The sequence below is a fragment of the Podarcis gaigeae genome (assembly GCF_964106915.1).
Source record: "Podarcis gaigeae genome assembly, chromosome: 14".
Taxonomy (NCBI): Eukaryota; Metazoa; Chordata; class Lepidosauria; order Squamata; family Lacertidae; genus Podarcis; species Podarcis gaigeae.
In genome coordinates, this window is record NC_139690.1 from 52685355 (window position 1) to 52709606 (window position 24252).

Consider the following 24252-nt stretch of genomic DNA (forward strand, 5'->3'; position numbering starts at 1 on the left):
TGCAAGAGGAGGAGGCGCAAGGAGGTCTGGCTGTTTGTCCTGAGCTGCCAGGGCAGATAAGACAAGCCCTCGTCCCTCTCCCTGTTGCAATGTTGTAAATACCTGAGGCCCATAAAGTGTGGCCTTTCCTCTCCCCCCATCCCACCCCAAAACTCAACTTGGGTGAACCTTTGCTCTCTGGAGCAAGCATCCCACCTTAAAAAGGAGTTTGATCCAAAACACCCACCCACCTCACTCACACACAAAAACAAAGACCACCACAAACAATCACACCCTGGCGAACCCCAACCTCTCTCACCACCAAAGGAACACAAGTGAACAACACAAGCACGCTGACACCAAACTCTACATACATTAAGCATAATAGAAACACCTGACACCAAACTCTACATACATTAAGCATAATAGAAACACCGCTACCTGACCCCACCCCCATCCATCTCCCCTCCCTCCACCCCCTTTCTTTTTTTCTTTTTCTTTTTCTTTCTTTTCTTCTCCCCCTGATGCCTCAACAAATGAAACGGATTTGTAAAAATGTTACATGGAGGGGGGGAAAAATACGAGGCATTACACTCACACTGTAAAACAAGAAAACCCTAAATAAAATATTTTTTTTAAAAAGGGGGAAAAAAGGAGTTGCCTTCTTTAAGCCATTTGCCTGGCAATGCTGCACCTCAGTTTGAAAGCCCTGTGATGGGAAGGAGGAGAATTGCCTATTCTGACCGCTGCCTTCACCCCCCCTCTCTTCCCCCCCTTTTCCTGTTGTGATTTGAGGATTGATTCCTTTGTCCTCCCCCCTCCCCTTTCCTCCCAAAGGTAGGCAGAAGAAACTGCAAGAGAAAAGCAATAACCCACAGCTCCGCCATGGCCAGTAAATAGCAGTCAGCAATTCCTTGCAATGCAATCTCTGCTCCCCCTCTCTCTCTCTCTCTCTCTCTCTCTCTCTCTCTCTCTCTCTCTCTCTCTCTCTGAAACCAGAGAGTTTGTTTCCCTCCAGCTCATCTTACCCAGCAGTGAATCAACAGTGGCGGCTTGTGCTCTGAGCTTGCAGCTGGGATCCATTTGTTCTTCTGACTGGGTTTCCCCTCCTCCCCTCCCACAAGCAGGGGGAAAAATAATTTCGTTCCGCACTTTGATTGAAGGCAAACCTGAAAACTCTCCTGCCCAAACCATCCCCGCTCACCTCTCTTGTCGCTAGTAGGGTTGTGCATTGTGGTTCACTCAAATCCAGCTGTTCCTGAACTTGGGGGCGGGGAGCATTGCCCCCCTTGGATCCATGAATTTATCCCCAGTGCCCCCAACTCTGTAAAATAAAGCATTATTCAATATCATGGTTTGCAGGAAGGTGATAGCACAATAAAATTCAAGGCAGTGATAGTTAATTGCACACTTGTACAAAATCCAATTGAAAGTATTTAGTTTAATGAAATTGAAGGAACTCGATCCATGACGCCAGCTATTGCCAATATTTGTTTTAAAAATATTTGTATACTGCTATATGAAAACAGGAAAGAAAAAGTTTTAAAAATCACTATCTTGTGACAACGCAGCATTGTAAATATGAAAAAATGAGATCCCAAAGAAAATGGCCTTGAAAGCAGTAAAAAAATTAAATATGAGGCTAGAGGTGTTTTGCTCTAGGTTTTAGTTTGGTCAATTTTAAATAAGTGATCAATGCATCATCTCGCACGTTGCCTCTTAGCACCCCCTATGTAACCCCCCTGGGATGTGATCCTGCCCACTTTGAGACCCCCTGCTTTCATCCATGAAAAGCCTTTTGTGCCTCTGGGAAGCAGTGCCCAATTCATTGGTGATGCAATGACTAATATTCAAATGGTTACACTCTGAATACTGGAAAATTGGGATTTTGTTCTGCATGCATAAGAGGTGAATGTTCTTCCATTCTGTGCCTGCTGGTCCCTCTTCTCAGTGTGAGATGAACTCTGTGATCTACATCAGGGGTGACGACAGGAGCTCTTTTCGCCAAAAGGCCAGAGTGGGTGTAGCCACGCCAAAACTGGATTATGCACGGCCACCTCATTCCAGCTCTCTGGCTAGTGTAGACGTATCATAACCATTTGGATTGCACAACGTGCCCCTTATTGTAGTGGTTGTGGTTCCTTGGACTGGGAGCTGGGAGATAAGCATGCCTTGGGATTCTTTGTGGCTGGAAGGTACCCTAGGTGAGAGGGAATTCCATGCAGGTGATGTCTCAGCTGGTGAAAAAAGGATGGATCTTTGCATCCTCTTGAGCTACATCAGATGTCCTGGCAGGTGATGGAAAGTTCGCAGAAGAAACGTGTGCAGAGGGGCAGTCTTGCGATCCCTGCATTTTGCTATTGCAGATATGTAGTTTTCAGAATGCAATTGCATTTCGAAGCTGGAAGTTTTCAATAGCCATAAAGCAAGGCCTGCAGTTCAGCAGTACACTGGCCTCTATTATCTCTCTCTCTCTTTTTGCATTTTTGTACTAAAACAACGGCGTTCTCTTTGTCTTTCACACACTTGGGACAAAGGGGTTTGGGAGAGCCTTAAGCCTCTGATTGGCTGCTGCTGGGAATGAGATGATGGGCTCCTGATCTTAATCCAGAAAGGCTGGTCTGTTGCCAAATTGGTGGGCTTTCTTTAGACTGCATCTCTGTGTGTGTGCCTGCCTGGGGAGTGGGATGCACATTGGAACATGAACTTGGGAATGATTAAGGACCCTCTGGTTTCCTTACAGATTTTCCATTCCTGTGCAGTTGGATGGTTGCTAGCACAGGCAGAGCTTCACTTTCCTTGCCACCCCCCACCCTGCAAATTAATTCCATGTCATGTAATGTATGGACCCTTTATTCAGTTGTTGGTGGTGCACCGTAATAGGAATGACATGGATTTGCGGTGGGATCCTGCTTTCAGCTGCGTTGGATTACCCTGAGGTTCTTCATCGCCTTTCAGAAATATCAAGCATTGCAAAAAGAATTTCGGAAGTGTGTGTGTGGATACCATGCCTTTTCAACAGATCAAAGCTCTAATATGATCCAGGATTGTGGGGGCAGCGGTGGACCATTTGGAGGGACTGGCCAGGAAGAACACAAGACACACACACACACGGGCACCAGGACACACATGCAATGCGCACACCCAAACATCGTCCGAGCATGCATGCAATTTCTTCACCCTGGGTTCCCCAGCGCAGTTCCAAAGGACGCTGTTGGTGGGTGGCCTTTGTCTGGAGCATAAAAGGGGATGAGATACTTACCCATCATCTCTCCTAATTAGTAGCGGAGCCTGGCAGATGGCGAAGGTCCTTGGAGCATCTGCCCCTCATTACGGCCGAGCCCCCTCCCCTTTAATGGGATGCCACTTAGGATGGAAGAAGGATGGACTTTGGGGAGAAAACAGAAATAGGTTCCGGGGGGGGGAGCGGCTCTGGGGTGGGCTGCTCCTCCCCACAGGAAGTGGGGAGGCTGTTGAGCATGCTGGGATGAGCTTGTGGCAGCAGCTGGCTGCCATTCAAGGCTGGTGGCTCTGGGAACGATGCTGGTGTCAATGGCTGTGTGAAGCAAGGGCTGACTCAGCAGGAGGGCGCGTGGGGTGGGGGCCCTCTAAAGTGGCTCTCTTTGGGGCCCAGAACCGCCTCCTAGCTTTCAGCAACAAAGGAAGATGAAGTGGGTTCTGCAACAGGGTTGCAGGATGGAGAGCTTCCATTCAGAATTATCCCCGAGAACAGCCTGGAGGAGATTTTTGTGGCCATTGAGAACGCTCTGTTCTCCATGGGCTCTTTGGGGAGTTTTTCTTCTCCCTGGGATTTTTAAAGAAAGAAATAGCACAGGTGCTTCTGAAAACTTTGAAGATCCTCCTGAGCAGTGTCAGAAACTCAGATATATAAGATAATCACCAAATGGCACCTTCAACCCAGGTTGTGGTCATCTAGGCACCCTACTGGCACAACACATCAAATAAAATAATTCAGAACAAAACAGATTCAAGCTTCAAGGGAAATCACTCAGATCCTTTAAGTGACATTGTGCTTTCCACATATTTATTTCGTAAAACATATACAGTGGTGCCTCTGGCTACGTACTTAATTCGTTCTGGAGGTCCGTTCTTAACCTGAAACTGTTCTTAACCTGAAGCACCACTTTAGCTAATGGGGCCTCCTGCTGCTGCTGCGCTGCCGGAGCACGATTTCTGTTCTCATCCTGAAGCAAAGTTCTTAACCCAAGGTAATATTTCTGGGTTAGCGGAGTCTGTAACCTGAAGCAGATGTAACCCGAGGTACCACTGTACACCACTTGATTGTAAACAAACAACAACAACCCCAGCAATCTCAGAGTGATTCGCAAAGAGAACGAAACAATAAAATTATCAGTAAATATAGTTCAGAGCAACTATTTAAAACATTTTTAGAAAAAGAAGCAGCAAGAGACTAGAAACAGATTAAAACTTGCGCCACAATTCCAGATCTCTGGGTTTGTGGGCGCTGCTTGCAGTTTCTGGTTGAGAGGAAAGTGTTAACTGGAAGTTTGGCTATCCTTCCTGGCTGGCTGTTGGGGGTTGATGCAGCAAGGCACCTTCTCCTGTGTGAGCCCCTCAGGCGGAAAGCCTTGGCTGCCGTTCCTGTCTGAGTCCGTTTGCCAGATGTTCACCTTCCTCTGCCCCCCCTTCCCTCCCCAGCGCTTCCTGTGTGGAGCAGGGCTCTCCTTTCCTCTCCCCCCTTCCCATCCAGCCTTCCTCCGCTCCTCGGGTCCCCATGACGCAGAGGGTGTTGCACGCTTCTCCCTCTTTCCGCACCAGCCGGTTTCCACCCAGCGCAGCTGAGCGTGACTCTGCAACCGCCCAGCCCCTTTCCCTGAAGCTACAGGGGAGCACATCCCAGGAATACACCTCAGTCCCTTTGCAAAATGTGGGAGGTGAGTCTTAGAATTGCAGAGTTAGAAGGGACCTCCAAGAATCTCAGCTCAAGCATCCAGGACAGATGGCCATCTAACCTCTGCTTAAAAACCTCCACGGAAGGGGAGTCCACAACCTCCCAAAGGGAGTCTGCTCTATTGTCAGAAAGCTCTTTGTGATATTGAGCCAAAATCTCCTATCTTGTCATTGGAAGCTATTGGTTCGAGTCCTGCCCTCCAGAGCAGGAGAAAACAAGTTGATTCCATCTGTGACAGCCCTTAAGATCTTTGAAGATGGCTCTTGTATCATCTCTCCATCTTCTTTTCTCCAGGCTACACAAACACAACATATCCAGCTCCTTCAACCATTCCTCATCAGGCACGGTTTCCAGACCCGTAATCCTCTTGTTCATCCTCCTCTGCAAACCTTCCAGCTCATCAACGTCCTTCTTAAATTGTGGTGTCCAGAAGTGGACACAGTATCCCAGGTGTGGTTTGACTAGATTCGAGTGGTGCCCTGACTTTCCTTGACCTGGACACTAGACTTCTGTTGATGCAGCCTAGAATAGCATTAGCCTTTTTTGCTGCTGCATCACACTGTGGACTCATGTTCAGTTTGTGGTCCACCCCCAGATCCTTTTCACTAGTAAGCCAGGTGTCCCCCATCTTGTATTTGAATAGCTGTTTCTTCCTGCCTTACACTTGTCTGGAGTCTGTCAGGTTGCCCAAGACCTCGATTCTATGTTGAGCAGATGGAAGGCTACAAGAACAGCCCTGAGCAGGATCAGACCACTAACGCAGCATCCTGTACCCACCCCTGCCATGGCCCAAGGCAAGGCAGCAAGAACTCTTGCTAGAATCCTGCCTCTGGGTTTCCCATAATAGGCACCTGGCTAGGTGGGTCATTGGCCTGATCCTGTAGCCAGGTTCCTATGTTCCCTGAAGGGGGTGGCATTCAGGAGCATGCTAGCTCTGAACAGGGGAGGTTCCTTTTAGCCTAGGGTGACATTGGCAACCATCTTTCTCTTCCATGACTTAGCTCTGCATTGGAAGCCACCTGAGCCAGGACCCGTCTTCCATCTCATGTGGCAGTGAGTTTGCTTAATTATTATTTTTTTGTCTGCCTGTCAGCTAGATGACCCCAAACTCCTCCATTTGGCTACTCTAAGAGGCAAGCAGGCACAGACTACTTGCTTGCTCTGGGGGCCTTGCTTGAGCCAAGACGGCAGGACTGTGGCTTGGACGAGGAAGGTGGGAACAGAGGCCTCCAGAGGCTGTTGGACTCAAGAGCCCATCATCCCTAGCTTGTGTGGTTAAGGGTGATGGGCGTTGTAGTTTGGTTTGCTAGAAACCACAGGTAGGGAGAGTACTGTTGTGTCCGAATCCTACTTGCTACTTTGCCATTGTTCAGCCACTTAGACATCAAGATGCTGGACTAGGTGGGCCGTGGGCCTGATCCTGCAGGTACTTATGATGTTGTGGATATCTAGAGGGCACATGTTCCTCATCCTTGACCTATGAAGGGTGGCGCTGTGAGCTGTGTGTCTTAAAAAGCTTTGCCTCTTAAAAGTGTGGGATGGGGAAAGCGCTGTGTGTGTGTGTGTGTGTGTGTGTGTGTGTGTGTGTTTTGAAAATCACAATGTGCCCAACTTGGACTAGAACCCCATTTCCCGCCGCGGCTGTTCTCCCAGCTCCTGGGGTGCAGCAGGTGGCAAGCAGGCCACAAGCTGTTGTCCGGTTAATTTCGGCTGAGCTGCAAATCTGGGAATGAGCCTCGTGAATTATCATATTATCCACCTGATCGCACAGCTGGCTCATGCTGGCATTGGTGGAGATGCCAGCCCTGCAGGGGCCGCCAACACTCTTGACAAGGGTGAACCTAGCTGGAATGTGAGGCCTTGGGAAAAGGGGGAAGCAGCCGGCTTCGCTTGAGGACCTGGGGGCTGGCAGGCCCAGGAGAATCGCTCGGAATTTTCTCAGAATTGCAGTTGCTTCTACATAGTTACCAGCAAACTGTTGAAAATCCTTAAAATTCTGCAAGCTGATCCAGGGCATCAAAGTAGTCTGTCTTGGGAGCCTTTGGTGAAACAAAAGATTTCTGAAAGTGCACGTTTTCAATGCCAGCTGGATCACCTTTTTGTGTAGGTCAGGCTTCCTCCACCTCGGCCCTCCAGATGTTTTGAGACTACAATTCCCTGCATCCCTGACCACTGGTCCTGCTAGCTAGGGGTCATGGGAGTTGTAGGCCAAAAACATCTGGAGGGCCGAGGTTGAGGAAGCCTGGTGTAGGTTGTTGATGCTCTCAAATAACTCTTAATAGGTTCACGAGGAAGGACTTCTTGTGAAGATGTTCTTTCCCAGGTGAGGCTCACCCAGTGCACTCCAGGTGTGGTGATCTCTGCATTTTCCCCAAATCCCCGAAACTTGACTGCAGGATTTGTGCATGTGATGGGAGTGGACGCCCCTGTCTCCAGGGAAGGCCAGAAAGCCCTCTGCCAATGTTGTTCTAGACTTGGTACTATGGGCACAGTGTTACAAACTTAGATATATAAGCTAGGCATCAAATGGCTTCTTGAACCAAGGTTACAGTTGCCAAAAGAGAATGCCTAGTTGCCATTTTGGGGCCAGTCGTATTTTCCCATAAAGCTTTTTGGTTCCTGAAATTCGTTCTGATTGGGCGGACAAAATTTCACAGACAGAGTTCTGCAGGATGTGCTGTTAGTGTGTGGAAACAGGCAATATATAGATGGTGGAGATGTCAGGCATCATCCTGGCACCTGGGCATCCTCACTTGGTCGCAAGTGGCTGATAGCCAGGTGCAAAATGCACCTGGCAGATTTCGAATGCTGCATAGGTAGGACCAGAAGCGTAGAGTCCAGGAGAACTGGTCCAGGAGGACACCATCGTCAATTGTATTGAAAGCTACAGAGAAGCAGGAGCCCGGTTGCACTCCCGCCGCCCTGCTCTCTGCAGAGGTCGTCTGTTAGGGGCGGCCAATAGCAACTCAGTCGCACAGCCAGGCCTGAACCCAGATTAGGACAGATCTAAATAATCTGTGCCACAATAATAATATTTCCCCATTTGCACCTGCAAGACTGTTGCTCCAGTCCAAGGGGTCCAGAGCTGGTTTCTTTCGGAGTAGCCAGACAAGGGGGGTCTCTTCTCACTGTATATAAAAATGCATGAGGTTAAAGTTCCTGCTTAATCAACTTTTGGGAACTTTGAGCCGGTTTGACTCTGGAGAGGCGGCTGAGCTTGTTTTCTCTCATATGTCGTGCTTGCTTCAAGGAGTAACCAGCAGGGCTTCCTCAGCTGGGCTTGTAATTGTCCTGTTCCCCGTGGAATGCAAATGCACGATTGCGTCCTCGTGCTCCCTCCAGGATATGATTATATGGCCCCACGGAGCCATTCCTGGCTGCCAGAGACTTGCCACGACTTGCCCCAGAGAGTTGTACTCAGGAGGAAATCTGGGGCGCCGATTCGGACCTAGGAGCAAAGCGGAGAGCTCTGAGCCCTGAGGGCTTGTTGCTCTTGCGAGTTGCGTTCCTGAGAGACTTGTTCCATTTCTGCACAGTTCTGCATCTCGCCCCTGCGGGGTTTGTTTTCTAGCCCACACTGGGGAAATCTTAGAACGGTGGCCAGGCCAGTCTAGCTTCCCTGCAATGCAGGAATCACAACCAAAGTATCCATGAGCTCTTTCCGGGTCTGCTGAAAACCCTCTGCATGTTTGTGGCATTGCATGTCAGGAAGATCTTTGAGATGCCTGTTGGTGCTGACCTTTAAAGCCCTAAACTGTGTTGGCCCAGTAGACCTGAAGGAGCGTCTCCACCCCCATTGTTCTTCTCAGACACTGAGTTCCAGCTCCGAGGACCTTCTGGCAGTTCCCTCCCTGTGAGAAGCCAAGTTACAGGGAACCAGGCAGAGGGCCTTCTTGATGGTGGCACCTACCCTGTGGAACGCCCTCCCACCAGATGCCAAAGAGAACAACAACTACCAGACTTTTAGAAGACATCTGAAAGCAGCCCTGTTTAGGGAAGCTTTTAATGTTTGATGCATTGCTGTATTTTAATATTTTGTTGGAAGCTGCCCAGAGTGGCTGGGGAAACCCAGCCAGATGGGCGGAGTAGAAATAATAATGAGATCTTGCTGCTGCTCCCATTTGAACAAAGGACACCGTCCCCAGGTGTCACTTGCTGTGCATGTGGCTTGGTCTTCGTTGGAGATGTCCAACCAGCTGGTCCAGGGAGCTTGTCTTCCAATCCCTCACCTTGTTGAAAAACTCGGGACGGTCTCCTGATGCTCCCGGAGCCCAGCTTGGAAGGTGCTGCACCCGACTGACAGAAGAAGCCCCAGGTTGGGCCTTGAAGCTTCATCCTTCTGCAGTTCCCATTTCTTGTGTTGACGCTCGACCTTTCTTCCAGCCTCCTCCAACCTGGTGCCCTTGAGGGCAGGTGCTTGAGGAGCCATTCTCAAGAGGGGGTCCAGTCACTGAGCAAGCCTAGTCCTAGAATCAGAATTGGTTTTATTTATTTATTTTAATAACATATAAAACACATACATATACATTTACACAATACACGTACACAGCACACTACGTAATTTTCATAACATAAAAGATACCTACATTATATAATACCTACCTATACTGTACATATCAACATACCTACACCCCTACCCCACACGGACACCCACCAAGTGACTTGAGTTCCAGCCATTCTTGTTACGCTACTTTATTTTTACAACTAGCTTAAACGCATTTCATTATTTCTTTAATCTCTTCTTTTATCTTAACTTTACTCTCCTTTCACTCTAATCATTTTCTGGATTCACTCAATATCTGTCAGAAATTCTACTTTTCCCACATAAATTTTGATGTATTCCTTAAAGATAGCCCACTCCTTATTCACTTTTTGTACCAGATCTCCTCTTATCCTCCCTGTTAGTTCGGCAATATGGAAGTATTCCATCATTTTAGATTACCAGTCTGTTTTACTTGGGACGCTGCTGCTTTTCCAATTTCTGGCAATCAATAACCTTGCCGTCGTAATTGCATACATAAATATTGCTCTGACCGTTCTTTTTATCTCCTCTGACATGATACCTAGGAGAAAGGATTCTGGTGTTTTTTTCAAATGAAAACCTAAACATCTTTTTCAGTTCATTATAGATATTTTCCCAGAATCCCACTATCTCTTTGCACTCCCACCACATATGTAGAAAGGCTCCTGCCCCGTTGTTGCATCTCCAACAAACATCACTACAGTTTTTGTTACAGAATTGTACAGAATTGTAGTGTTGGAAGGTAACCCCTAGGGCCATCTAGTCCACCCCCCTGCAATGTGTGCCATTTGCACATCTGGCAGGGATGCTCTTAACAGGTATTTGGGGCAGAGCAGCTGGATCCTCAGCCCTTCCCTCCAGGATCCAGCCCAATATGGTTTCTGGTTTGGAATTCCTGTGTCGCTGTGAATACGGCAGACAAACATCCTGCGCTGCGGGGGGAGACCAGAGGATCCTGTGGCTGTTCGATGCTCCATCCTGCCCCTTCTCTGCAAGTCTCCCTTCCCACAGCTTCCTCCAGCCCTTTCAGGAACTGGTAAAGACAAGTTAAGTGTCTTATCTCTCCCTTTTCTTAATTGCCGCTCTTGCGTGGACCCGACTTCTCTGGAGGCTCCGCCTGACCTTGGCAAGACGGGTAATTAAAAGTCTAACTCTGCCGTTATCGGCAGATGTGCTCCAACTTGGAGAGGCATCACAGGGAAATAAAAACAATGCTCTTCTGGCTTTGGAGGAGGTCTGTAGGGGAAGAGGGCTGCAGGCTGAGTCCCCAGAAACTGCAGGCAAGGGGGAGGGGTGTCCCCCTGCCCCCCGAAATGGTGGAGAGAGCCGCTGCCAGTCTCTAGACAATACTATTTATCACTTATTACTATTTATTTGTTGCATTATTCTATCCCACCTTTCCTTCTAAGGAGCTCATGGTGGAGTATCTCCTTCTCCCCCTCCTCATTTTATTTCCACAACAACCCTGCGAGGTAGGTTAGGCTGAGAGGCAGCAACCCAGCCACCAAAGTCACACCCGGTGAGCTTCGTGACTGAGCAGGGATTCGAACCCTGGTCTCTCGCAGGTCCCAATCCAACACTCTAACCACTACACCACACTGCTAGATAGGGCAAAGGTCTGACACCTCCCTGTGTGCATTAAAAAAATCTTTTAATTTCCTCGGAGGAACCCCACCCCCACCCCAAAAAACCCCCGACACATTTATACTAACTAGTGAATCACTTAAGAGGAACGTGTTTTGCAGATGTGCAATGTTGTGGCGTGCTAGAAGGGAGCACAGCCTTTTGGAATTTGTTAGGAAACTTCGGCAGATCATGGCTGAAACAGCTGCTTGGGCATGAATCTCCCTTTGTCTGGGGGGCAGAAGCATTGAAGCTGCTCTGGCTGGCAGCTGGAGAGACCCCCAAGGAACCTCTCACTTTTCAGACTCCATTGAGGAAGAATGGCTAGTTGGGAAAGGCAAGAAAGAAACGGACATGGCAAATAGAATAGCCAGCCCTTCATTGCAGGCAGGAGCCTCATCTGCTGCAGCAGCCCAGAATGTGACTCTGGCTGTGCCAATTCAACTTTAATTTTCCCATCTCACAAGTAGCTTTATGCCAATTATTAGTATAATTATTATTAATTTTATTATTTATACCCCGCCCATCTGGCTGGGTTTCCCCAGCCACTCTGGGTGGCTTCCAACAAAAGATTAAAAATACATTAAAACATCAGGCATTAAAAACTTCCCTAAACAGGGCTGCCTTCAGATGTCTTCTAAAAGTCAGATAGTTGTTTATTTCCTTGACATCTAATGGGAGGGCATTCCACAGGGCGGGCGCCACCACTGAGAAGGCCCTCTGTCCTCCATCATCCATTCCCCGGCCATTTTTGCCCACAGGTGCCAGGAACTGAACCAGGGGCCTTTCCGTATGAAGCGTGAGCTAGTGTTGCCCCCCCCCCCCCGTTAAGATTTCTGCTTTTGTTAAAACCAAGCTGCTAGTCATCATGGTATGTCTGAAAGGCATTGAGCAGCACCTACATTGGAAGCTGGGACAGTCAGATATTTGGGACTTGGGATGTGGTGCCTCTGCCCTTCTGTGACAAATGAAATAAGAAATAATTTGCAGATGTTCCTAAATGTATAAGAGCCTCAGAATCCGAAGCTTCTCAGTATGAATTTATTGAAGTGTACGAGGCACACAGGGCAGGAGGGAGCTGGTGTTTCAAGGTTTTCTTTTTTTAAAAAATATAATTTTTATTAATTTTCCATATTTTATTACATTTCAATATCACAAATAATATTTTTTTGCTTAAATAAAGCATCAACCTCCTTCCTTCCCTCTAGCAGACTTTCATATCTCATTACCAATTTCTCCACATTCCTAAATTCACTTTTTTACCTTAAGTCAATCTTTTAACAATCACCTACTTATAAGTAAATCAGCTCCTTAATTTCCCATTACCAGACATTTCAGCTTAAACCTACAAACGTATTCAACTGTTTGCCATTTTCTTTCATATAAATTTGCCCCAGTCCTTTTGGAACAAATCATCACAGCCATTCCGAATCTTCCCCGTCAGCTTCGCCAGCTCCACGTATTTGACCATCTTTACTTGCCAATCTTCCAATGTGGGGAGTTCTTGTTGGGCGTGTCAAGGTTTTCTGTCTGTCTTCCTGCTGGTTTTCTGGTGCCCCAAAGGCAGCGACAGGAAATGCGTCTCCCGTCCTCATGGAAAAGTGGATGGTGCAAACACAGGCTGCAGGTGCTGCGAAATGTCTGATGTGCAAAATTGGTTTGCCAGGGCAAGGAAGGAAGGAAGGAAGGAAGGAAGGGAGTGAAGCTGTATGGACAACTGGGATGCTGCTGTGTAAGGGAAATGGAGGAGAAACTTGGGAGCGAGTGTTTCTTCTTAATTGTGTTTTATATCGTTATTAAATTTGTATACCACCCTGTACCCCTAGATTTTGGGGCAATTCGCAATGTAAAATTACAATTTGAAAAAGACAAAGTACAAGGTGTGACCAGAAGTCAGACAGTGAGAAATGTTCGGACATACAATCGGCATCAGAAACCCACAAAATGCTCACAGTTGTGTAGGGAAATGAAGCTGTAACTCGAAAGGCCGTGTGTCAGTGGTTTAAGCGTTTCTGTGAAGGGCGGCAAACCATCGAAGATGACTCTCAATCTGGCAGAACGTCAACGAGCAGAACAGCAGCAAATGTCTACAGAATTTCTGAGTTATTGATGCGGGATCGGCATTTGTCCATCTGAAAGATAGCGGAAGAAATGCATATTCCGCGTGAAATCATTACTGAGGTTACTGAGTTGTCCTACCCTCCATATTCTCCCAATCTGGCCCCACCGGATTTCTTTTCCAAAACTGAAATCAGCGCTGAAAGGGCACAGATTTTTCCAACATTTCACACATCCAAGCTGCTATGACGAAGGAACTGAAAGCAGTATGGAAAGAGGTTCCAACAGTTCTACGAACGTTGTCAACGGTGCATTGTATCAGAGGGGGCCTGCTTTGAAGGCCTGTAAGGGACCCGGGTGGCACTGTGGTCTAAACCACTGAGCCTAGGGATTGCTGATCAGAAGGTCGGTGGTTCGAATCCCCGTGGCAGGGTGAGCTCCCGTTGCTCAATCCCTCCTCCTGCCAACCTGGCAGTTCGAAAGCACATCAAAGTGCAAGTAGATAAATAGGTACCGTTCCGGCGGGAAGGTAAAACAGCGTTTCTATGCACTGCTCTGGTTCGCCAGAAGTGGCTTAGTCATGCTGGCCACATGACCCAGAAAAACCGTCTGCGGAAGTGGACAAACGCCGGCTCCCTCAGCCTGTAAAGCGAGACGAGCGCCACAACTCCAGAGTAGTCCACGACTGGACCTAATGGTCAGCGGTCCCTTTACCTTTACCTAAGGCATGTATGTTCGAATATTTCTCACTGTCCGATTTCTATGACCATTCAACGAACTTTCCGGTCACACCTTGTACAAAATAAAAATTAGAACAAAAACACCACCAGGCTTAGGTTTGCCTGCTGGCAAAATCCTGGGGTTTGAGGCAGCTGGGCTGCATTAGCCATGAAGCTAAGCCTTCAAAGAACCCTGCAGGATGAGGTCCATCTAGTCCAGCCTCCTGCCCTCCCAGTGGCCAGCCAGATGCCCCCAAAGGGAAGCAAACTTGCCCTCTCTGCTATTCTAAGGTAGACTGGCCCTGTCCATGGCGGTTCTGCATAGGAATCATAAGGAATTTAGAGGAGCCCTGCAGCAGCTGGATCAGGCCAAAGTGGGGTGGGGGAAGCCGGCAGTGCAGACTTGCTGGTCCATGGAAGGCCGGCAAGCCAGCAGAGTCGGGGGTTTTGCCTGATTTTTTGACCCTCCTGCACAGTTTCAAGTTTCAGCCTCCTTCGAAAGAAGGCTCGCTGCAGTTCTGGCAGCATTCCTTTCCAATGAATCCGTGTAACCCAACTCCCCGGCTGGCTTTTGGGCCAGGGGCTCGGGAAATTCTTGGCGAGTCCCGAAGCCTTTCTCTCTGCCGCCCCGCTCCCGAGTCCTGTTTCTCAGCTACTCGCTAAAGTGGCGCATCCCTTGAAATCTTGGTTGCAAAAACTTCTTCCCTAAACAGCACTAAACGGAAAAATCTTTAGTGCCTTTTTCCGTCCTATCTATTGCTAGGGAAATTGTTTTTACCAATAATGATATTCATGGCATTCATATCCCTCCTTTTCCTCCCCAAAGAGCTATAGGCAGTATAAAGAGGAGAATGTCATTTTCAATGGTGAAAATGGGAAGCCGTTCAAAAAAGGAAACAATTGATTCCGGGTTTTTGGCATTCGGGTCTCGAAATGTTCGGCTTCCAAGATGCTCGAAAAACGAGGTTCCACTGTACCTGGCAGGGTTGCAAAGCAGTTCATAAGGAGGCGAGCCAAAGGTTTAGGCTGGAGGATTTGTGAGTGGCCCAGGGCCTCCCCCCTGGCCAGTGAGCCAGCCCCCACCAAGGCCTCAGGGGTGTCTGCCTTGACTATGGAGTTGGGAGCAAGGAATTGCAGTCTGTTCTTCTCTAGGGAGAGTGAAGAGGGAGTTTCCAGGCCCTTTGCCTAGGCGAGGGTCCCTCTGAAAGTCTTTGGGTCTCTGCTCTGGCCAATATAAAATGGGGCAGAAATATACCCTCAAAGCACTTTCTAAGATGAAACCAGCCGATGCACAGGGAAGTCAAAAGAAAGAAGTGCTTGTTTGGGGCGGCTATATCTCCTTGTTTAGCTGGGGCAACTCAGCCTGCAGAGCACGAGACTCTTAATCTCAGGGTTGTGGGTCTGAGCCCCACCTTGGGCAGAAAGATTCCTGCATTGCAGGAGGTTGGACTAGATGACCCTCAGAGTCCCTTCCAACTTTGCAATTCCGGGAACCCTTGGTCATTGAAGGGAGCTGCCAGACCTGTGGTTTACTGAGCTGCCTGGCAGATATATTTGCACACACACAAAAAAGGTTACCTTGCACTTTTGTTCTCTCAGAGGTTATGTGACCTTGCCAGTAATCTTGTTCTTTCCAATATCATCATCTGTCCTTTTCTGGTGGGACTTTTTACAGTTAAAAAAGCAACGGTGCAGGATAACGGCCAAATTTTGTCCAAATAAACAGTCCCCATGGAAGGGCCTTAAACCTGCTATTGTTATGGAGCCTGTCCTAGTGTAAAAGTGTGCGTGTGTGGAACAACACAATGCCAGTTGTCTGAGAATCTGGCATTTCTGGGTGGTACTGGCTTGGTGGACAAATGGCCATGTGCCAAATTGGTCTATGGGATGACCAGTATGGCAGGCAGTAGATAAAAACCTTGAAAGGAGCAGAACAATAAACGATCTTCTTGCATGTGGGTGAACATCGGAAGCTGCTCTGCCTAGCTCCAAGGAGGTGCAGCAGAGGGACTTCTGGATTATATGCACTACAACTCCCATCAGGCCTAGCGGCCAGCATGACCAACGGTCAGGGGTGATGATAGGAGTTGCAGTCCATATGGACGGCCGCCGGGTCCCCAGCCCTGGCCTCCCATGGTGGGCTGGTTTTGGGAAGAGAGTCTTCCGCAGCCCTACCAGGAGACGCCAGGGCTGCTTGCAGGGCAGACGCTCAGCTGCGGCCCTTTCTATCCGGTGGGTGCTGCTAACAGCTCAGCCCAGCCATAGCAGCTTTGCCGCTTCATACAAACCAATAGCCAAGGATGGAGACTTGTTGAGTCAGTGACATTGTCCTCCTCTTCTCTTGCTGGAACAGAGAGGAGCAACCTTCCCATTCCTTAAAGCTGCCTTTTATTCCCAAGGCAACCCAGCAGCTGCCTTTGTGCTATGGAAACGGCTCAGGTCTTCTTCTCTCCCCCCCCCCTCCATTGCAGCTGTCTTCCCTTTCCCAAAGCTGTTCTTGGCTGCCTCTCTCCTGCATCCCAGATTGTCCCCAGAAGGGAGATCTCCTTACTCCCCTCTCCTTCCACCTTAGATGAGCCTGCTAGGTCAGCCTCCCCTTCTCTCAGGGGCCAACCAGATGCTATTTAGGAAACCCACAAGGCAGGTTTTGAGCGCATGAGGAGCGCGCACTCCTCCTGGGGTTTCCACAACTGAGATTCAGAAGCATTGCTTCCTCCAGCAGTGGAGCCTGGGCAGAGACATCCTGGCCAGTAGCCGTCAATAGCCCTCTCATCCTCCATGCATTTGCCTAATCTTCTTCTAAAGCCATCCAAGTTGGTGTCCATCATGTGGGAGGGAGTTCCACAGTCTAACTCTGCACTGCATGAAGAAGGACTTTATCAGCCCTGAAGCTTTGTTGGGTGTCGCCGAGTTAGAGTGTGAGGAGGGAGGGAGGAAAATATCACTTTCTTGGTGCCGTGCATCAATGTACAGTCCTACCTTGGGTCACAGACACTTCAGGTTGCGTTTTTTCAGGTTACGGACCGCCGAAACCTGGAAGTACTGGAACGGGTTACTTCTGGGTTTCGGCGGCCACGCATGCGCAGAAGCACTAAAATCACGCTTTGCACATGTGCTGAATCGCAACCCACGGGTTGCAAACATGCGTCCTGCACGGATCACGTTCACAACCCGAGGGCCCACTGTATAAAGTTCTTCCGTGTCACCTCATCCTTGCCTTTTCTCTAAATTATAAAATGCTTCAAATTTCACAGGGAATTTGCCAGCAGGGGCACTTAGGAAATATTCAGCCATTCACCTGATTGGTGAAGCAAAATGATTGGAATCTGGCCATGGTTTTTAATATGATTTGCACAAATGGGCCCCTCCTGCCCATGACGGCATTTTCAGTTTTGAGAAATCTCTCTGCTGTGCCCCAGACTTCTAGCCATGTGCCTTTTAGAAAGACAAGCCCCTTTGCTGCCCCCTCGCTTGACAAGGCAAGCTCAGGCGCATCTGCCTTAAGGGGCCGGGGGTCCCCATCTCAGAAGAACTTTGCCGTGGCCTCAACCGCAGACCTCCCTGAGCGAGCCTTGCAAATAGGAACTAGCTGCAAGCGTGAGGGGGGCTGGGGGGTGGGTTAGGCACCCTGCTGGGCGAAACATGTTTCTTTTCTGAATTGATAGTAATTATTCCCAAATTTGCACCTCTTATGTGCAAATTAGAAGATGCGAATCTGTTTGCTCTTTTCGTCTAAGTGGCCACCCAGTGAAATCTAGGGACATTATTCTCCTGGCTTTGCTGGCAAAGAGATGCAGAGCAGATGACCAGCATTGCCCAGGTGGCGTCCAAAGGGAGGCTTTTGTTTCCTTCCCCATCTCTGCAATGGGCATCGTTTTCAGCAGGGATGCTTTTTGGGAAGCCCTTTTGGAAAAAGCTCCCCCGGTCCGGGTTGCGTGGAGCCCCTGACAGCGCAGTCTCCTCGACCCCCACATCCCATTTACATGAGGCACCCGGCAGAACCAGCCTCCCCCCCTCCCTTCTACATGACTTCTGCATTCTTTGACTGGTCTATTCAGCTTGGAAATTCCAGCTCCCAGATGTGAATGAGCCCCAGCTGTGGAGAGGAACTTGAAAGGCAGCTTGGGGATGCCTTGGGGGATGGGAGAGGAGCTCCGGTCCACAGGATGGGGGGCCACATGCAAACACAGAGGGGGGACTGCGGTCTGTGCAGCCCCAGGGAGAGCAGATTTGGGGGGCCTCCAGCTGTTCTGGTTGAGAGTGGATTCTCCCATTTGGCAGATGAAAAGGTTCCTACGTTCTTTACGCTTGCCAGACCTCCAGCTCTGACCTGAAGTCTGCAGGTGGGTGAGAAAGCCCTTAATAAGAATTTAAAAATCGCCAAGAAGACTGTGCATTGCAGCTTGCAAGCCTTCAGAACAGGAGCTGGCTGCAAATTCTAGCGCAGAGTCATAGATTCAGAGTTGGAAGGGCCCCTTTATCACCTAGTCTAACCCAGGCACCCCCAACCTTCAGCCCTCCAGATGTTTTGGACTACAATTCCCATCATCCCTGACCACTGGTCCTGTTAGCTCGGGATTATGGGAGTTGTAGGCCAAAACATCTGGAGGGCTGCAGGTTGGGGATACCTGGTCTAACCCCTTGCAATGCAGGAATCACAGCACTCAGCCAGATCTGCGCTCCTCTGCTTCCTTCTCCCAATTAACCTCCGTCTCCAGGGTCCGTCCTGTGACATCACTTGGGGCCACTCCTAGGTATCAGGTTTGGGCCCGAAAATCTCAGCGGCTAGAATGCTCCTTACCTGGCAACCCTACACCATTGACGCCACTTCTTTCAGGGTTGCATTCTCAGCCACAAAACGGATTTTCACAGTTGCTGTCCTGTTCCGTTGCTTTCAGGACTTTCAGTGTCTTGTGTGAAACTTTGTGGTTTTGCTGACTTCCATGTTGAAAATGCCAAAGCATCAGGAAGGCTCCCAAATTAATTCCAGGCGTGTGTTTGTGGAGGTGCGGTGGTTCAGTGTGGGAATGATGCAAAGAACCAATGTGGCGTTTGGCCTGATGGGAATCTGTGTCACCAGTGACTAACAGCAAGGAATCCGAGGGAACTGGATCCTGCACTTGAAAGCTCCAGGGCCAGTGGAATCCAAGGCGGCTCCACAGCAGGGGCTGCCAGCGTGGCGCCCAGGGGCACACTGCTACCCCTGATGCTTGCACAACCCCCACCCCTTGGCCAGGTGGGGGGTTGCCTTTTTCCTCACTCAGAAATCCCAGGGGCCCCAAGAACGCTGGTTCCTGTGGGAGGGAGTTCCGCAGTTTTAACCATGTGCTGAATTTTCCAACGCTCGTCTTCACTGCATGTGCTCTAGAACGGGGTGTTTGCATCGCAACTCTGGAAAACATGTGTGGAGGTGGAGACTTGCCCAGCTCTGGAAAGCTGTTTTATTTCTCTCTCTCTCTCTCTCTCTCTTTCTGTTTCTTTTGCTTTTTTTGGAGCCTGCATCTGCTGACGAAGCAAATTTTGCCTTGGCTTCCTCTCTCCTGGGAGCCCTGCTTGTTATGTCTAGCTCTCGCAGCAAACAAGAACCTCCAAGGCTGCTCCCGACTGCGCCAAGGACTTGAATTTTTGGAAAGCCAGAGTTAGCTGCTGCCTGAAGTCCCACGCTCTGGGATGGGGGCCCCTCTAGGCCGGGGTCTTCATTTTTATGTCTCTTTGGACCTCGAGGCCCCTGGAGCTCCCAGACCAGGTCTTCTCTGAGTCAGCTTGGCTGCAAACACAGCCCAAAGTGGGTGGTAAGAGAACGTTGAAAATAACGGCTGAGGTTTCATTTTGCAAGGCATCCTTAAGGCTCCTCTGAAATCCTCTTTACAGCAAGCTATAGCTGCACCTGGGTGTACCACAATTTGGAAGCAAGCGTGCACAGTTCTACTTAGTACATGAAGCAGAGTACAGGGATCTGGGCCTCCCAATATGTTTCACGGTTGACACGAGGCCATTTCTCTCTCTCTTTCTCTCTTACTCCCTTCCCTCCTTTCTTAGGAATGGACCTTTCTGCCAATCAGGATGAGGAGAGCGATCAGGAAACCTTTCAACTGGAAATCAACAAAGATACTAAGAAATGCACCTTCCGGACCTATACTGGGAAATACTGGACCCTGACCTCCAATGGGGGGGTGCAGTCCACTGCCTCCACTAAGTGAGTCCTCTTTTAGGCAAATGTGTCTGAATGAGCTTTGGGGGCATCCTTCTCATCCTGTGAATAGTTTAGAATAAGAGGTTTTTCAGGGGTTTTAAAGGTTGCTGGTTTTTTTATTTAACTTACTGAGTGCCATAATTTCTATACCCCATTTCTTTTTAAAAAAGAAAATAAATTGTAGTGGTGAACAACACAAAATCAACCACAACATTAAGTCAATAAAACAAATACGGAATGCATCATAAATCCATCGAGGAGAGTAGGGCAGCAGCAGAACCGGATCACTCTTCCAGGAAAGACTTGACTGAGCAGGTGAATTTCAAGCAATACGGTAGGTTCCTGCCTGGTGTTTGCTGGAAGCGCATTCGAAGGAGGCAGGTGCCACCACACTAAAAGCCCTGGTCTCAAAGAGCATAAGACAAACCACGGGACGAGGAGAGCCTTTGAATTCAATCCCTTTCTCAGTTTATGAATAGGGAATGTGGGTCTCTCTCTCTCTCTCTCTCTCTCTCTCTCTCTCTCACACACACACACACACACACACACACACACACACACACACACAGAGTCTTGTGGCACCTTAGAGAATTATCATCCTTATGGCATAATCTTTTCTTGATTACAGTCTACTTAATCAAAGGCAAGGTAAACAAAAGCAAAGTCCATGAAAGCTTATGCCATAATAAGTTAGTATTTGAAGCTGCCACAAAACTCTCTTGCTGGTGTCGCTGCGAGAGACTAATGAGGGATACCGCTCTGGAAAGAGAAATCTAAGCTTCCTTGAAATTGTCACCTGAGTCTGAAAACCTGATCACCAGGGAAGATCCAGGTGGCTTATAAAATTCCAGCTGCTGCCATACAATGCTGTCTTGCCCGTGTGCCAGCCAACCACTTGCTTTCCTCTGTGTGGATCGAGGCCGGCTGCATATTGCTGCACAAAGCGCAGGGGCCCCCACTTCTCCCTGTGGGAATGTTCAGGGAGGCAGGAGAGGATATATTGTTTATTAATAGCCTTCCTAACTTACGCTAGCAAGTTCCTTTACTTAGCAGTTTTACTTTGCCCTTTTCAACACACAGTGGGTAGCTGGTTGCAGGCTCGTGTAAGCTTCTCACTGTTAGGTTCCTGGTAAGTTCCCTTATATCTCTCTTAAAATAAAAAACACGCCATAATCTTGGTTAAAGTATATAAAACAAGTTTACTCACATCAGTTCACAGTTGGATCCCTGAAGGCAGACTTAGTTACAAAGTATATACATGTGGATCTATCCCATGTGGGGATAATCCCAGTGCATCTCTAGCTAAAGAACTGCTCCAACGACGAGGAAGTCAAAGAGAGAGATAGTTCTGCTTGCCTTGTCCCTTTTGTTACCTGCACAGGTAAGGTCACGCCCACCTCTGGTCACATGCAAGGGGAAGGATGCTCCAGGCCAGGAGGAAACAGGAAGTTTTCGACTGGCTGGACCAAACATTCCCCCGCATCTCCACTCTAGGAAAACAAGGAATGTTGTACTTGACTGCTACTTATATATCACACCCCACACTTTCTGCATGGAAAGCGAACCCCAGAGCAGCTGAGTCAGGGGCTCCAAGCTGTGTGCATGCCCTTCCCCACCCCAAAAGAATAAAACCTTAATGGCCGGGCTGTTGCTTCTCAGGCTCATGCGCTCTCTCTGCCACAGCAGGAATGCCAACTGTTACTTCGACATCGAGTGGTGCGATCGGCGCATCACCCTGAAAGCGGCAAACGGCAAATACGTCACAGCGAAGAAGAACGGGCAGCTGGCCGCCACGGTGGAGACAGCCAGTAAGGATTCTCTGGCTACGGAAGTGGGGGGAGTTGGGGGGGGCTTAGGTCCATGGGATGCCCAGACAGACAAGACCTTATTGCCCTAGACCAGGACTCCTCCAAATGAGGCTGGATCCCTACCACCCCACCATCCCTGACCATTCACCCATTCCCAATTCCCATATAAGAATCCAATGTCTCTATTCAGACCAGGTCTCTCCATGGTTTTAAGTTTGGCAATAAGTTGCAATACCTGGAGCCAAGGGGGTTGGGGGCCCAGCAGCAAGAGCCCCCACCTACAGGTGCCCCTCCCCTGCCTCAAACCACAGTCCTTTGAAGCAGATGAGGTTCATCACCAGCCTTGCATGCTCTCCCTGAAAAGCTACAACCTCTGCCATCTTCTGGCTGAGTATTACTATTTTTAAAAAGCTTGTATCAATCAAGCCTGCAATAAACCCAGAGGCCAACTTTACTGCTACATACTCCCAGATGCGGGTGGCGCTGTGGGTTAAACCACTGAGCCTAGGGCTTGCCGATCAGAAGGTCGCAGTTCAAATCGCCGCAGTGGGGTGAGCTCCTGTTGCTCAGTCCCTGCTCCTGCCAACCTAGCAGTTCAAAAGTACGTCAAAGTGCAAGTAGATAAATAGGTCCCGCTCCGGTGGGAAGGTAAACAGCGTTCCCATGCACTGCTCTGGTTTCGCCAGAAGCGGCTTAGTCATGCTGGCCACATGACCTGGAAGCTGTATGCCGGCTCCCTCAGCCAATAAAGTGAGATGAGCGCTGCAACCCCAGAGTCGTCTGCAACTGGACCTAACAGTCAGGGGTCTCTTTACCTTTACACCCAGACAACACCATTACTGGCCCCAACAACATCAAACATACCATCTCAGGACTATTTAATTGCTCATCTTCTAACATTGTGTATGCCATCAAATGCCAACAGTGCCCTTCAGCTCTCTATATTGGACAAATAGGACAAACCCTATGCCAAAGGATAAATGGACATAAATCTGACATTAGGAATCACAAGACAGAGAAACCAGTAGGAGAACACTTCAATCCCCCAGGACATTCTATACAAGATCTCAAAGTAGCTGTCATTTTACAAAAGAATTTCAGAAATAGACTGGAAAGAGAAGTTGCTGAATTGCAACTTATTACCAAACTTAAAACCATGGAGAGACCTGGTCTGAATAGAGACATTGGATTCTTATCTCATTATACATGACAAAGCCATTTTTCACCTTTTCACCCCTTGCTTTTTCCTGTAAGACCTATTGCAGTCGTTAAGAATTGTCAACAGGCTCATCACAGCTATCTGCCAATCACCCATTCCCACCACCCTTCTGAGTAATACCCCTCCCCACCTTCTCACTATATAGAAAGGTCTGGTGACTTTTGTTTCAGTGTATCTGAAGAAGTGTGCATGCACACGAAAGCTCATAACCAAGAACAAACTTTGTTGGTCTCTAAGGTGCTCCTGGAAGGAATTATTTTTATTTTGTATCAATCAAATCTTTAATACGGTCATAGACCTGCAAAAGTAGAGAGGGGTGGTACAGTCATTTAGAATCTGTAAAACGTTTTGGAAAGCTCAAAAGTATTAAAACAGAAGGTATATCTAAAAGACCATAAGAATGTAAAAGAAGGGTTAGGAACATTAAATGGATATGAAAGAGGATAAACGGTTAGTATATAAAAGACTGCAACTATCAATTTAGAGAGCACTCTGATGTGAGTGTTCATTAAATCTAGTTTGTGGCACAGGTCATCATCCGTCGGATCTTGAGCACTGCTGTGCAGAATCCAGAAACGTATGTTGTAGCAGGATTGATATCTGACAGCAAGCAGGGAGATATAAAATTGTCCTGTGCGCCCTGGGGAGATGAGGCTAATACGAATATGAAAAGCTTGTATACAGTGGACACTCGGATTGCGAACGTGAACCGTATGGGATGCACGTTTGCAACCTGTAGCGTTCACAACCCATGTATGTGCACTCATGGGTTGCGATTCAGCGCTTCTGCACATGTGCAAAGCGTGATTTAGTGCTTCTGCACATGCGCGACCGCTGAAACCCGGAAGTAACCCGTTCCAGTACTTCCAGGTTTCGGCGGTCCGTAACCCGAAAAAATGCAACCTGAAGCGGCTGCGACCCGAGGTAGGACTATATTTCTATCCACAAAGGTATCAAGCCGGTGTGCGGTGATTAAAAAGCCAGAGTAAAAATGGTGTCGTACAGTAAGCGGGGAATTTCTGAGCAGCAGAATCGAAGGACAGGAAATGCCCCAAGAAAGACGAATGCCTTCTTCTTTTTAATCGCTGGCAAAACTTAAGAGGGGAAGTGCTTCCTTGGCATAACTGAATCCCGTTTTCCCGAGTCGTCTTCCTTCCTCTGAGACAGTACCAGAGTCTGACTGAGCCCAGCCAAGAGC

At 48.6% G+C, this 24252-nt stretch overlaps 1 protein-coding gene across 2 annotated transcripts in view; it reads left to right on the forward strand.

Moving 5' to 3' along the window:
• Positions 1 to 24252, forward strand: part of FSCN1 (fascin actin-bundling protein 1) — a 43147-nt gene that overhangs the window by 14481 nt on the left and 4414 nt on the right. The window contains exons 2-3 of one of the 2 annotated variants that reach the window (XM_083711645.1): positions 19874 to 20030; positions 21714 to 21835. In XM_083711645.1, the coding sequence (XP_083567771.1) occupies positions 19874 to 20030; positions 21714 to 21835 (279 nt within the window). Of the gene's footprint in view, positions 1 to 19873; positions 20031 to 21710; positions 21836 to 24252 lie in introns of both variants that reach the window. The other variant, XM_083711644.1, reaches the window with a different exon arrangement.